At 33.4% G+C, this 16,549-nt stretch overlaps 1 protein-coding gene across 1 annotated transcript in view; it reads right to left on the bottom strand.

Moving 5' to 3' along the window:
• Nucleotides 1-5,281: 5,281 nt before the first annotated feature.
• Nucleotides 5,282-16,549, bottom strand: part of LOC106460043 (glypican-6-like) — a 40,478-nt gene continuing 29,210 nt past the window's right edge. Inside the window, exons 7-9 of the mRNA XM_013919730.2 lie at nucleotides 11,401-11,675; nucleotides 8,721-8,896; nucleotides 5,282-8,252 (exon numbers count right to left, since the gene is read on the bottom strand). Of these exons, the coding sequence (XP_013775184.1) occupies nucleotides 8,020-8,252; nucleotides 8,721-8,896; nucleotides 11,401-11,675 (684 nt within the window). The 3' untranslated portion in view covers nucleotides 5,282-8,019. The remainder of the gene's footprint in view (nucleotides 8,253-8,720; nucleotides 8,897-11,400; nucleotides 11,676-16,549) is intronic.

Consider the following 16,549-nt stretch of genomic DNA (forward strand, 5'->3'; position numbering starts at 1 on the left):
CAGTTTCTAGCGTTGTGAGCCCACAGACATACCGCTGTACCACTGGGGGGCAACAAAATAGTAGATACACAAAGTTTTTAAAAGTTATAAGTAATCCCGAAAATGGGCAGTTTATCAACCTAAAAGCTTTTTCGTTCCTCATTGAACACTAGAAAACAGAAGCGTATGTTTGTTTGTTTTGGCCATGCCGGGGAAATAAGAAGCGTATTAATAATTGGTAGACATGATTCGCATAAAGGAAAGTAATTCGTGATGATAATGTTACACAGTAATGAGAATATTCATTAAAAAATCTATAAGAATTAAAAACAAGATGGAGGTTATTAACCACATAATTATTATGTCTTTTCAACCACTTAAGTTATATATTTACGTTTTTTAATAAATATTTAATTCAAGTTATGCAACTGTTGATCATCATTATAAATGATGACCTGAGTATATATATAGAGGTAGTGATCTGCCGCAAGATGAATGAACGGACAAAACTCGATGCAAAAATAACGAAAGACAAACTCTTCATTAAAAACGTAATTGGAAATTAAAATAAAACATATTTTTTAGAAATAGGAAAATGTGGGAGAAATTGAAAATTGACTATGTTTCTTATTAAGATGAATTTGAAGTAGGATGTTAAAAGTTAAAATAACGAAACTAAAAACTACGTACATTGTCGACAAAAGGGACAATCACTTTACTAAGGAAGAATGCAGTCAAGAATTCACCACCACCACGTCTTGATCCTGTCTTGAGTTGAAACGGATCTGTCTAAAACTACTTTCACATACTACATCCTCTGTGTAAAACTACTCTCAATCACATTTTACATCCTCTCTGTAAAACTACTCTCAAATTCTACATCCTCTCTGTAAAACTACTCTCACATTTTACATCCTCTCTGTAAAACTACACTCACATTTTACATCCTCTCTGTAAAACTACTCTCACATTCTACATCCTCTCTGTAAAACTACTCTCAATCACATTTTACATCCTCTCTGTAAAACTACTCTCAATCACATTCTACATTCTCTCTGTAAAACTACTCTCAATCACATTTTACATCCTTTCTGTAAAACAATCTCACATTCTACATCCTCTCTGTAAAACTACTCTCAATCACATTCTACATCCTCTCTGTAAAACTACTCTTACATTCTACATCCTCTCTGTAAAACTACTCTCACATTTTACATCCGCTCTGTAAAACTACTCTCAATCACATTCTACATCCTCTCTGTAAAACACTCTCACATTCTACATCCTCTCTGTAAAACTACTCTCAATCACATTCTACATCCTCTCTGTAAAACTACTCTCACATTCTACATGCTTTCGGTACTTGACGGATCACAAGTATTTGGAAGCATCTCTGCTCCTTGTGACAGTCGCAAAATAACCTCACCCTCAGGCTGATGCTGGATACAGTAAAACCATCTCATGAAACAGCAGATAACAGACTCATGTCATATAAACTGACAGTGTGGCTATATAACCATGTGGCCTTGTCTAAATCTACCGTATAATATGTGTTTGCTGTATCTAAGATCTAAACTGTAGAGAATGCATGCACACCACCATGTAAAACGCAATCTTTCCATAAAACTAAATTTAACTCGAATTTTTCCTTGTACATTTCATATGTGATGCAACATTTTCATTTACTTTGGCCACAAGGAAGGTATGTGACATCAATCCAAAGACTGCTATCGCAAAGCTTACATATTATATTTTCCCACATCAAAAAACATGCTTAATATCGTGTATAATATATACACACAAGGATTCTTTTCTGCGTGTCTATTTTCGTAGGTTTACATAGTTAACTGTCAGAATTTCATAGTATATCATCATTCAGCGTTCTAGAAGATAAACTTGGAGTTGTGAGTGAGTTTCAATATTCAAAGACTGAATTTCAGCTTTAAAACTCTAAAAAACGCACACATCTGAAATGTATTAGCTTCATAGTCAATAGAATAATCGAAAGGAGAGAACTGTAGATAAAACAACTGCTTTTTGTGGGATATTTGTCAGTACAAAGAAAATATAACCTAATACTAGGAATATTTATCTGATATTTTCATTAAAAGCAAACGTAAACAGTTAGATCAAACTATAATGTGTTACAGAGGCACACAATCCGTGTTACAATATATTAAATTAAATAATACAAACACAGTTTTTCCGTTAGTATTCACTTTTCATATGATGCCACGTTTTATTTTTATTTTCAGTATACAATGAACCTTTGTAAAACTTAATTGGGATTATTTTGAGTTTCGGTTTTATTTTTAAATGTTTGTCACACACGTTTCATGTCCACTATACTTTATTTTTCTACTTTTTATTCTGAAGTTCTGTTTTTTCTCTTATTTTGATTGGTTTAAATTGAGCATTTTTCGTAACTAGTGGTTTTTACTTGTTCAGTGCTCTACTTAAAAGTTCTATCGATTAGCACCCGCTAGCTCAGCAGTAAGTCTGAATGCTTATAACGCTATAAACCGGCTTTCGATACCCGGGGTGAGCACAGTACAGAAAGTACATCGTGTAGCTATGTGCTTAACAACAAACACTTAAAACAAACAAAGATCTATTGATCAGTTGATTTAATCTAATACTTCCATAGTAGTGACTTCCAATGATAAAAGCGATTGATTCGGACGCAACTGAAAATTATTCTCAAAGCAATTCAAGCTGTATGCAATAGTTTACAACTGTTTTATTTTTAAGCAATAGCTCTCACACCCCCAAATTTTTTTCACAAGACGCATTAGTTATTCTGTTTTTGTCAGACAATATTCTTTCCATCATTTCCTTAATTATTATTCTGACTAATTATAAAATTCTGGTATATTTGATTAATCCTTACCAAACCATCTTGGTTGGACATTACTGGCTCAATAGCAGACGTTTTATGTTCTCTATAATGTGGAGCCTGAGTAGCCGTAGAATAAATAAAAAAACTCACAAATATGTTACCCTGTCCAGTATAAAAATTTTCATAGCTTTAAACCAAAGTATATTTAATTATTATCAGAATAATTAATAAGAATAGAGTAAGATATCTAGTTATTAGTTCCATAGTAGTTATTTTGATTCATCAACGTTCCAAAAGAAAATTCATCTTTCTAATGAAGTAGATACCTGTAATATATCTATACAGGTTGTGTAAATACGTTAAACACGTCTTGAAACGTAGTGACTTCTAAAATAAGACGGATAAAACCGGTATAGATGTCAGTCCGAAAAACCCTCACTCTGTATTCAGACTAGCCATTTTTGGCTTAAGCCAAGATCCAAGATTTTGTCAACAGATAATACCAAGATGCTTACTGCTTATCAAAAAGCACAAATCATTCCAGTAAGACTCTGCATTTTTCACTTTGTGTTCATTGTTAACTGGATAAATGCCCTTGAACGCAACCTGAATTAAGTCATTGTTAACTGGATAAATGCCCTTGAACGCAACCTGAATTAAGATAAAGTTGCAAGTACAATCGGAAATAAACTATAAGTAGCAGAAAAGAACACCAGTAATAGAAAAAAAAACAAAATTAATATTACAGAAACCAATCACATCATTCTAATAAAAAGAAAAAAAAGGCAAAACCGAGGATTCGTGTGGGTAGGAAAAAAAATGTTATATATAATTAGTACTTGACCAAAATGAGAGCTATTAAGGAACACAGCACAATTTATACAAAAACATCGTTAATAGTTAGTGAATAAATACAACTGTTTATTTGCTCTAAGATCCAACAAAAACCTTAACCCACAACGTTTCAATAAATAAAAAATAACGGTTTGTATACAAAAATAATTTCTTGTCAGTTCTGCTCAATCTGTCCATCTAAATAGAATTTTGGAAAATAAAATTAACTGATCAACGCCCCTCTCCCCTCGCAATTGTTACATATGCTTGTGTTTACAGATTGTATGTGTGTGTGTGTGAATTTTGAAAAAAAATTTTTATAACAATTTTCTTTGGGAAATCAGGGATCCTTAAAAAAGGAAGGTGATCTTTGTTTCCATTAGAACATTTGAACGTTGGACAAAGCAAATGAAAGTATTTGATACTTAATTTTACTTCACCACAGAGCCGTGTAATTTGTATGTTTTTTTTTTAAGTTGATGCTTAAAAATGGGAAAGTCAGCGCAGAACAAACAAAGCTTTTCTTTTCAACGTTATGGTGGTTTACCAGCATCTTAAAGAAGCAACATAAATGAATATCATAAATATTAGACGAATCTTAAAAAAGTACGAAAACTCAAAGTAATATTTCAATATTTAGTTGCATAATGTTGTATTTAACAGTCATTATAAATTAAAGTTAATGATACATAGTAAGTACTTTTTTATTTCTTTGTAGGTTAAATATCATTCTGACAACTCAACTATATTTCTTTAACTTTTTTGGTCTGTTAAGTCAAAAACATTAATTGATCTCCGGTTATATCCAAATTTTGTTTTCGTGTGTCCACTTGTAGGACAGCGTTATGTTTACAGGCTTACAACGCTAAAATATGGGTTCCGATTCCCTGCGGTGGACACAGCAGATAGCCCAATGTGATTTTGCTTAAATAACAAGCTTTTTTCGTATAGAGGTGAAAATAAAGTTATATGCTATAGCGGCGCCATCTGTACAGGTTAAATGAAATCACTCGAATTTTAAGATAATATTTGCAACGGCAACAAATAAATACAAAGAAAAAACACAGAAGCAAAGTAAAGTAACACATGTGTGCGTTGATTCTCCATTACCCAACAATTAGGTGTAATTAAACAAAAACAGATACATACCTGCTTTTTTTTCATTAATTTACTGGAATTATTATGCAAACAGACATACAAAATAGAGTAAATACCGACGTACTAATTAAAATGAAACTTCGACTCTTTCAAAATGGTGTCACCAAATCATTTTTTGTCGTGATTATTTAAAAGTAGTTTACAGCATGACCTCAAACATGTTTCGTATGATTTTTTAAAAATATAAAGTGAAGATTTTATTTAAAAACTAACAATAGCATAACATAGGAACTTTGTTCTGAAAAGACATGGACTTTTCGTCCATTTAATGAACATAAACAGAGAAGAAAAAGTTCCCACACTAAAATTAAACTTAACGAGCAGAACAGGCAAGAATTTGCACTAATCTAGAAGAATAACATACTCTTCCCATAAATAAAAATTGTCAATACACTAAACTTTCCACAACACTTTCTTTGTTTAATTACCAGTAATTTTAGCTGACGCTAAAAATTCAACTCTACACTCACATTAGTTCAAAACAGTTTATTTTCAAAATGGATAGTGGTCTAGCAAATGTACAAGTATGAAAAATAGACAACCATCTATTTCTAATTATTGGCAAATACTGATAACTAAAATATACTATATGCATCCATCAGTCATAATGTTTATTCTTAATTCGGAATTCACAACTGTGTTATAAGCTCTTATATGAAACTGTTAACTCTTGACTGTAGTGGTTGCGGTATTGTAGTATTAAGTTGGAGTGTAAAAAGGTGAGGTTAACTGACCAAGACGAGGTTATTAACTAACTCGATGCGAGTTTATATTTGACGTTATGTAAATTAACAGCGTTTAGATTATGATTCAATGATAATAGCTATCTGGCTAAAACTAATAATGATACGACTGTTATTTGAGGTATTCTAACTCAAAATAGTTACACTGTTGCAAGGGAAGTCGTAATGGTACAATGGAGTGAAATAAGAGTAGTCTATTTAATTGAAAACAAATAATGCAATTCAGTGTGAAGATGTAATTACGTAAAACTGAATTTATTAGACACATAATAACGTTACATTTATGGAGTGCTGAAGTTAAATAGCTCAAGGTGTTGATGTGTTTATGTAAAATGATATGCTATCCCATGATTAAACTATATTTGTCGATTGCTTCAATATGATGTTATAATTGTGTACTGTTGGCATTACAGATTCAAGGTAAGGTTATTCTTATACGGTGTCGAAGTGAATTAGCTCAAGATGAGCTAGAGTTATGCATCAGTAAGACTGCTGCTGTATACATTTTATATTGTGAGGATATCAAATGTTGTAGGTTTACTGTGCACTGTCCTACTTCAAACTGAGGTCAGGCTGTAGCCTCATAGTATGAAGTGTTTGAGGGTGGGTAGGGCTGTAACCTCGCAGTATGAAATGTTTCAAGCTTGGGTCAGGCTGCAACCTCACAGTATGAAGTGTTTCAGGGTGGGTAGGGCTGTAACCTCGCAGTATGAAATGTTTCAAGCTTGGGTCAGGCTGCAACCTCACAGTATGAAGTGTTTCAGGGTGGGTAGGGCTGTAACCTCGCAGTATGAAATGTTTCAAGCTTGGGTCAGGCTGTAGCCTTACAGTATGAAGTGTTTCAGGGTGGGTAGGGCTGTAACCTCGCAGTATGAAATGTTTCAAGCTTGGGTCAGGCTGCAACCTCACAGTATGAAGTGTTTCAGGGTGAGTCATGCTGTAACCTTGCAGTATAAAGTGTTTCAGGGTGGGTCAGACTATAACTTTACAGTATGCAGTGTCGAACTTGTATTGACGTTATGATTGTGTAATATATATTTACCTGTATTATCTATTTAATATTTGGCGCTCAGGATTGTATTAACACTTTAAACGAATATAATTTCGAACAATATTAAAAATAAAAATTGACATATTCTTACATAACTGAATGTATTATTGACATTGTAAAAAACAAGACCACAGATACCAAGCATATATATACATACAGATAAATAAAATACTGAAAATACAAAAGCTGGTGTTAAATACAATGTCACTTATATGCTAAAGATAAAAAAGGCGAAACAGTAATTACGTAAAATATACTATTTTATGCGTTACTTTACGTAAAAACAAAGATCATGGAACAAACTCTAGACATCGTGAAGCCATAATTAAACCCACTAAAACACGTAAAAACGTCTTGATGACGAATAATTATACAAAAACATATCCCAACTAGATTCATTTTCTTTAACAGTGATTTTTTAACACACCATCAGGCTATTTTCAGTTTACATCTGCACATAGTTCGAAAAAGTGCAAACTTAGAAAATTCAGATTTTGTTGTTGTGGTTTCCCGTCGTTCACATTGTATTTTTAACTGAAATACACATGAACAATTTTATACCGCGTTTTTTAACAGAAGAGTATTCGCTTCTGTGAACAACGATTTTCTAAACAAATTACGTATGGAAATAAATCAATAACTCCTGATGTTTTCAATATGACATAAAGAAAAAGTCGGCTCTTCAGCATTAAATACATTTATGATTACAATTTAAAAAAATATCAGACAGAAACAGGCAAAGTTATTGCTGTTAGACATATCATGTCCTTCCTTATCAGAGCTTCACTGATTCGTACAACAATATGATTATAATACTAGAAAACGGTGATTAAACTTAATTTCCTTGTTTCATATTGTTAAATTTTCTAAGACATAAGAACAATTAACGTAGATTTCGTCTTTTTTCTGATCTAACATATTTTAGTTCCATTAGATGTTCACAGAGAGAGAGCTAAAAAGCACCAAAAATTATGAAAATGCCTCCATGTTTTTGTTTGATGTCACGTATCTCTAATTGACAAATTAGTGTCGTATTTCGTGTTTCTACATCTCACGAAGAATGTGTTTTTTTTCTCCGCAACTGCCTGAATTTTTCAGCTCCTCGAATGATTCATTTTTTAAAATTGGCACTTAAAAGGCATATACGAGATATATGGAGATGAGTGAAAATGGGATTTAGCTTCTGACAGTGCAAACGTGAAAAGTCCGTAGATGTAAATCCTGAGAAACTCCGGTTACTTTTTTTAGGAGGCACGTTTTTCTCATTAAAACTTTTCAATAAAGACTCCCTGCATAATCGTATGGCCGTTATTTTTTATAATGCCATAACACGATGAATAAACAAAGTTCTATAGACTAACCGTTTACACACACACACACTTCCTTTTTTTTTGTAAATACACTAATATACCTTCTCACCACCAGGTAGCACTAACATAAACTAGAAGAACAGTAATGAGAACCACAAATGAGTTCAGAATTTGGGAAGCTGAGGAGGGCGGTGTCGTGAGTTCATGCGGCTTCTCTGTAACAGGAGGTGTGGATGAGCTGAAGTATATATCTCCGAAATTATGTTGATTTTCATCTGCAATAATCCAGCCGTTTCCACTACCGCTGCCGCTCCCACTGCCATCCCATTCACTGTCTGCTAATTTTAATAAAACAAATAAAAATAAGACTTATAGCTGAAAGCTATTCTGTTAAAACAAGAAGAGTTCGAATGAAAAATTTGTGTTAAGGATTCATGCAAGTCCTTTCTTCAGAACAGTACTATATATTAGTTTCAAATTATATATCATTCCTATATGTTTTGCAAATTTACAAGTTATGAATATTACAAACACTTTTACTGTAGATCAAATATAGTTTTAAGAAAGTACTTACAGATAAGTGACACTAATATTTTCATGTATTCCATGGAAATAAAAAGTACAACTCATTTCCAGTTTTAGTTTAACAAATTTCAGTGTTACTTGTAATTTTATTACGTTTCTAAGCCTTCCTACAGATGGCGCGTAAGGAAAACAATGTGATTCAATATTATTCACTATGTTCAGACCACTGTAAATTGTAACCAACTAGTTATAAACATCAGGAAATAAAATCATTTAGTTACCAGTGTCTTGCCACGCCACATCCAGGCCGTTATAGGCATCGTTCAATTTGCTATTGATGAGATGCAGCGTTAGGATTTGTTGACTAATAATAACATTCTGTGATGTAATGTCGAGCGATACTTCTGGGTTGTCCTTCTGACTACTGACGCCATTTCCTACTGGTGTAGCATCATACCTATAGGAGGAGTTAGCAAATTTAATTATACTCGCTTGTTACTCTGATAAAGTTTTCTAAGCTATTTTATTGCTGGTAATTACATATCAAACACGATCACTCCTCGGTTTTATTATTTTCACGATTGAAGTACTGCAGCAAATTACTGAAGTTAACACTGGTCCAAGAACATCCCTTTTCAATGACAGACTACTGAACCATGGCAGAATGTAAGGATAATACATTACAGAGACAGGTTACTGAACTATGTCAGAGTGTAAGGAATATATATTATAGAGACAGGTTACTGAACTATGTCAGAGTGTAAGGAATATATATTACAGAGACAGGTTACTGAACTATGTCAGAGTGTAAGGAATATATATTATAGAGACAGGTTACTGAACTATGTCAGAGTGTAAGGAATATACATTACAGACAGACTACTGAACTACGGCAGAGTGTAAGGAATATACATTACAGACAGACTACTGAACTATGACAGAATGTAACAATATACATTACAGACAGACTACTGAACTATGGCAGAATGTAAGAATAATACACTACAATGATAGATTACTGAACTATAGCAGAGTGTAAGAATAATACAGTTCAGTGACAAATTACTGTACTATAGTAGAGTGTAAGGATACTACAGTTCAGTGACAGATTACTGTACTATAGTAGAGTGTAAGGATACTACAGTTCAGTGACAGATTACTGAACTATGACAGAATGTAAGGATAATACAGTTCAGTGACAGATTACTGAACTATGACAGAGAGTAAGGATAATACATTACAGTGACAAACTACTGGACTATGACAGGCTCTAAGGATAATGCACTACAGTGACAGATTACTGAACTATGGCAATGTAAGGATAATACATTACAGAGACAGGTTACTGAACTATGTCAGAGTGTAAGGAATATATATTATAGAGACAGGTTACTGAACTATGGCAGAATGTAAGAATATACATTACAGACAGACTACTGAACTATGGCAGAATGTAAGAATATACATTACAGACAGACTACTGAACTATCCTGTGGAACATCATCATTCACTTTTCTGCAGTCTGCCACTGAATTGTATTATCTTTACATTGTCATAGTTCAGTAGTCTGTCTGTAATGTATGTTCTTACATTCTGCCATAGTTCAGTAGTCTGTCTGTAATGTATATTCTTACATTCTGCCCCAGCAACAACAAAAAATAAACTTTAATGGAAAGGTGATACATGGTACATGAGGCTAATGGCTCGAATTGAGGTCGAGACAAGGCACGTAATACCACCTTTATATCCCAGTTAGGTAACTGAAATGGCCTTTTGGGATGAAAGACTCGAAAAATTTGAGTAAGGACAATCCAGTTCACTCAATATTGGAGTTACGATTACTGGGATAACCGGTTATCGTGATATTTGAGGCCCTGAAAGATTAACAACTGTTCTAACTATTACTCGAAGCCATTGTTTCCTCTTTTATTTTATACCACTACACATATCGTCAGTCCATATTTCAGTGCAGTCAACTTTACTCGTTTGGCAGCAAATCGTGGATACGAACGCTTAGAACTCTACAAAATTCTTACAGCCACAAAGAAATACATGAAAATAGCATGCGCAAGGATTTACTTTCTGACCGATTCTAAACATACGAGGCGATAATCTTAGTATGTCAGCTTGTCTGAAAAATTTCATGTATTTTGTACTCGTATAGAGAACTGATTTAATAATATATTTACCTTTCAATGCACGAATGAATAATCAAAATTCAACACAAAAGAAAATATGGATTTAACTCATCTTGTGATATGTATCACTTATCCAACGTGGCATCGATAGTTCTAAGACTTTGGAGGCTTAAGTCAAACCAGTTAATCGGTTACGAATCAGTTCAAGCATGACGACTCGACTCACCGGTTAGAAAATTTTCAAACCGTGACACCCTTAGGTCAGTGACAGCCAAGTTAAAAACTGGCAAGTTGTAAAGTATTCTATTCAGTCCATGGAAGACAGTCGACAAAAGGATTACTTAAAGAAAAAATGGCGGCTAAAGATAAAGTTTGGGAAAAGTCACCTATTGTTTGCATGAAGATGATGATGATGTACAACACATTGATTCTAATCTTACCTATTTTGCAAGCAGCATAAATAATGTATCCTTTGGTAAGAGTAAGTGCAAGTGAAGAGTGTATTTATAAAACTGACTTGTCTTTTCTTAAACTTCAAACCTAAGCAATCAGTTGAATATGTTTTGATATGTATAGGATTCCTAAGTTCATTCAAATTGTATCACAACTAACAAAACGCAAACAGACGCGACTAAAATATTGTTTTATTTTTTTCCTTCTTGTCCACGACTTCTAAACCCATTTTTAACAGTAAAAACAAAACAAAAAACTTGTTACAATTTTTAAAGTAACTAAGCTTTCAGGAAAAAACAAGTATTTTTAAAGTTCATATCGTTCTTGAGGTTTCTGAGTAACTCTTACAGATTTTCCAAAAATTTGATACCTTGCTTTTGCTAGTCCATTCCAACAGCTGTCAGAGTTTTCTCGTACATTCCTGTCACCGGCCACTTCAGGGTTGTTACACAATTCACTCGCCAGCTGCGACCAGAAGTTCTTAGTTCTCTTCAGTTTTTTCTTTATGTCGTCAACTAGTCGCTCCAACCCGCTTTTGGTGGGCTGAAATGCCGCCAACTGGGCACCGAAGTTATATGTGTGGAACTCAATCTCTCCAGTAACATCTCTTTTCTGCAATCTTGGTTTTCCACAACTTTCAAATAGCTGTAAATAGAAAAGGATATATTATTTAAATAAGCTATAAATAAGGTATTAATAAACACACGTGTCGAGAAATAGTTCATTGAATTATGTAAAATAGCGATAGAAGTAAACAAGGAAGAACACATAATGATATGCCAACCACATTTATATCTGCAATATCCAGTTCCCTCGAAACCTTGCTTCCAATATCAGACATTGTAGTGGTCTAGGATCTAATTACATCATTAATTTCACGACCAATAGCAGCAAGCTCAAAATAATTTCCATCTGTCCATTGCTTTTCTAGTAAATTTATTCTAGGACGCAATGATGCTCTCTCTTATTCTATTTTTCACCATAAGAGAGCAAGTACCTGTAAAGTGTTTTTTGTTTGTATTTTGAATTTCGCGCACAGCTACTTCAGTGGCTATCTACTAAGTTTTCCATTCCTAATTTTTAAATTACTGAATAGCGGAAAAGCTGCTAGTCAGCACTCTTGGACTGCTCTTTATCAACGAATAGTGAGATTGACCCTCACATTATAAAGCCCCGAAAGATAAAAGGGCGAGCATGTTCGGCAATGGGTTTCGATCCCACAACAAATATATTGCGAATTAAGAGCTCTAACCATCAGATCATGCCAGATCCTGTGAGGTGTTAGATATTATGTTTGAGAAACAAATAATAGAAGTGCGTGTTAAAAAAGATGCAATAAAATTTTTGTATTTCGTATGTTTTCTTGCAAATCACGTATATATGTATAATAATAATATTTAAATCTTGAACAGTATGAAAAACTAGTGTAATGATGGATGTTCGGATTAAAAAGGGTTTGCATTAAATAATTTTCTTGTGTGGCTTTTTGTCTCTCGCTGGCTCAGCTTTATGGCTTAAAACGCTAAAACCTTGTTTCCGATCTCCACTGCGGACACAGTGCAGGTAACCGATTCTGTAGCTCTGCGTTGAAACAAACAAATAGACATATATATTTATTTTATAAACTGTTTTGTATGCAGTTTAGCCTTTGCGCACAACCTTATGATTTCTTATTTATTATGCAACAAAATTAAAACTTTGTCACTTTAGTGTTTTTATTTGCGGTTATTGTTACGTGAATCACCGTTTTTTGTTTTTGTTTGTTTAATGTTTTCTCTCGCGTGCTAGCTAAACTATTCCTCATAAAACCGCTAGGTTGATGTCTCACGGGTGTTTTAAAGACTGAAAGAACATTTTTTATTTATTTTTTGTCGAGAAAGTGTCGGCATTTACAAATATCTTTAAAATTGTTTTACTTTTATTAGATGCTCTTCTGATGCTAGCTCACCGCTTAGAGACTTCTTTCAACATTGAGGCCGTTATAGACCCGATCGAGATAAGAGTATCTGACGCCATAATGAATTTCCAGGAGAATGGTCATATCGTCTCACAGAAGGTATTTAAAAAAAAAAAAGAATAGCGAAAAAACATGCTGCAGCTTCAGGGAATTGTATTATTTATTTGGTTGTTATAAAATTTACTTGTTCGTTTGTAAGTTGTAGACTATTGTATCATCGAAAGATCTGTTTTTATTTAATGAAAATGGGCGGTTTTAACTAATGTAAAATAAAAATGACCTTCATTGGTGCATAATTACCGTAAGAAAAAATAACTGTGCCAATGAAGGTCGTTTGGTATAAGCATTGATCGAATAATTGTAAGCTTTGAGTGTCATTTCTCTATTACTTTGATGCATCATACCAAATGAGCTTAATGTTAAAAACATCACAAAGCTTTTTATGTATAAACAATTTGGTTGTTGCATTTTTAGGCATGGGTGTTAGTTTCAACCAAAACTAGAGGTCGCTTTTTAACGTTGCCATGTGCTTCTTAGTGTTTATAAGTTTATCCATTAAAAATAATGTTCCTTAATTTGCAGTGTATTATACTTAACTACACGTCCCAATGAATAAGTTATGCCTGATAATTTCAACATGTGATTTATTATATTACAGTGTCTGTAGCGTGTTTACTAAAAAAAATATAAGACATTTCCAATCAATTAGGCTAAGACCTTATGAGCGAAAACAATGAAAATTTTTGTTTGTTTGTTTTTTGTTAAGCACAACGCTACAGAATGAGCTATCTGTGCTGTGCCCACCACGGGTATCGAAACCCTGTTTTTGCGCTTTATAAGCCTTCAAAACGTGGTGTACTTATTGCCTTTCAACTACCGTATCGTTTGCTAGTTTGATTCTTTTCAGTTCATATCAGTATGGATGTTGATTAATTTAGGATTATCAGAGCTTTATCTTAGCCGTTAAAATTTTGATATGAATATATGTGTGTATCAGAAGTTTCTTAATTGTTGGAAAATTTCAGTGAGTGACTCAAGGATTCGATTCCCCTCGATGGACACAGCATACAGCCCGATGTGGCTTGTTTTTACGAAAACACACTCAGTGAGTGACTATTAGGGCTACCAGAGCTCCCGATGATACCGATGTAAATGCACGGTAAAGCTACCAAAATCATGCTTTAACCTCTATGATACTATATTGTAGTGAGTGAAAAGAATCGGTTTAAATGTAAAGTACGGCAATCTGAACATATCTCTTTATGATACCGATATGAGAAAATAATAATAAAGCTATAGCTCGACAGTTCTGATAGTTATATATATCCATGGTAAAGCTATCAGAGATCTGTCTGTATACTACTAAATCTATGAGATTGTTTGTTTGCTTGTCTGTAATTAAATACAGCAAAAACGGCATACAATAGTCCATATTTGTAGAATACGGTACACCTGAAATAAGAATAGAAACAGAATAAAACAAGTTTCGTTAAAATCGGGCCACGGGTTACCGAGTTAGCGCCGTTTTTCGGGTTACTTTTATGAAAATTTCTAGCATGAGTAATTTTACATCACACTATCGTTCGCGCTCTTTACGAAACTTTTTCGTTCAAATCTATTTCTCTGTCAATGTTCCTATCTTCATTAAAAGGTGTAAGATGACAAAAACAATATCTTGAAGAATTTGTCAATAATGTGCCTTGGTTATGGTAGGTAAGGAAATGAGAATTTTCTCAGTCAAAATATCATTCGCTGTGAGACAGTGAGAAATATTTTTCTTTTGGTGAATTTCGTACTGTATCAGTTATCAAGTTTTGCTGTTTCTTGCAGTAATTTGAGCAAGTAAGTGTGAAATGTTTTTCTGAAATGGCTTTTTTGGTTTTGATAGCAATTACATTCTAATAAAACATGAATAACATTACTATTATCTGTTATTTCTTATTTTCAGGCGTTTTGAATCAACCGTGAATAAGGTTTGTTTATCACAATACCTGAAAACTCTGACTTCACTATTTTGAAAATTGAAATGGTCTTTCCTTTTACTTCCGATCAGCAATCAAATATTTTTTCTTAAATTATGAAAAACACGAATGGATTGAAATATTTAATTAAATAATATCAAAATAAACCTTCATTTCGGTGCAATATTGAAATTAGCTTGAATTCTTCATAACCTCTGAATAGTGGGTGGCCCAACGGGTCATCTAGTATTCCTTAAGATTCTAGTGTGAGGGTATAACACATTACTCACTAGTTGTTCATAAACACTACACATGCCATTTATTTTAACTTAACCGAAATGATTTCTTCAGGAAAACTTATATAATGATGTACCATTCCGAGCATTTTAAATACAATTAACAACAATGTGCCGTTCCTTACATTTCTAATAAAGTTAATTACGGTACCTCATTCCAGATATTTCTAATACAATTAATAACAATACGTTATTCCCAACATTTCTAATACAATTTATAACGATATGTCATTCCGGGCATTTTTAATCCAACTAATGATCATGTACAATTCCGGACATTTACAATATAATTAACATTTAATCTTGGCAAATTGGATCAAATAAATAAATATTAGTCGCTTCTTTGGTTTAAAGACCGTTTGGGATCACTTAAGAATCTTGCATGAAAAATATTAAAAAAAAAAATGCATTTTCCTGGTAAGTAAGAACAAGGCATCGATTTTCACTTGTTCAAGAAAATTGAATATTACTTAATAAGGCGTGACACGAAGTTTTCTACCACTACTATGCAACATGGGTTACTCTGTGCGACCTGATTTTACGGAATGTTTCCATGCTGTAAACAACCTTGATACCTATCGTGTTTCGTATATCAAGGTATATTGGAACTTAATTATCTTTTCAAACTGGTTCTTGTATACAGACGGGGAATAAAATGTTGTTAAGAACACGGGACAGAAGCATTTTAAAAGTTACTTGATATCAACAACTTTTGGGAACTGGGTCGTCAGTAACGAACTACTGAACCACCCACTTTTCACAATACATCATTTGAAAGTCTTAACTGATACGCACATACAAAATTTAATCTAACGATCTAACCAAATTATTTTCTATTTATATTTTCATTTATAAAATCACGAACATTTTATAGTTTTCCTTTATAGGTTACTTTAACACACAGAGTTGAAATTAAATCGAGATCCTAAACGCATTTAATATTGAAATATTTCTGCTATTTCTCGAAAAGACTGGAACCAAACAAGAGAGAAGAAAAAAGCTATTGTTTCCGCAGATATGTTTCTTTATTTTTGCAAGTTTTACGATTTACCAAACGAGAAAGACTTTTTTTCCCCTTTTAATAACCAATTTCTCAATGTCAAGCGGATTTTAACCCCCACATACCCCAAGATGTAAAGCACTGTGCGTGTGACGTTTCACTTCGTCACGCCTCCTTTCTTTTCATCAGAGAAAACTAAACGACCAGGAATGCGAACTCGGTAAGATCAAAGGCTCATCAAAAAAAAAAAACGGTTCAGCGTGTAGAGTTACACCCAGACCACTTTGCATAACTAGTTTTTCTGC

Source organism: Limulus polyphemus, unplaced genomic scaffold (assembly GCF_000517525.1).
Source record: "Limulus polyphemus unplaced genomic scaffold, Limulus_polyphemus-2.1.2 Scaffold32, whole genome shotgun sequence".
NCBI lineage: Eukaryota > Metazoa > Arthropoda > Merostomata > Xiphosura > Limulidae > Limulus > Limulus polyphemus.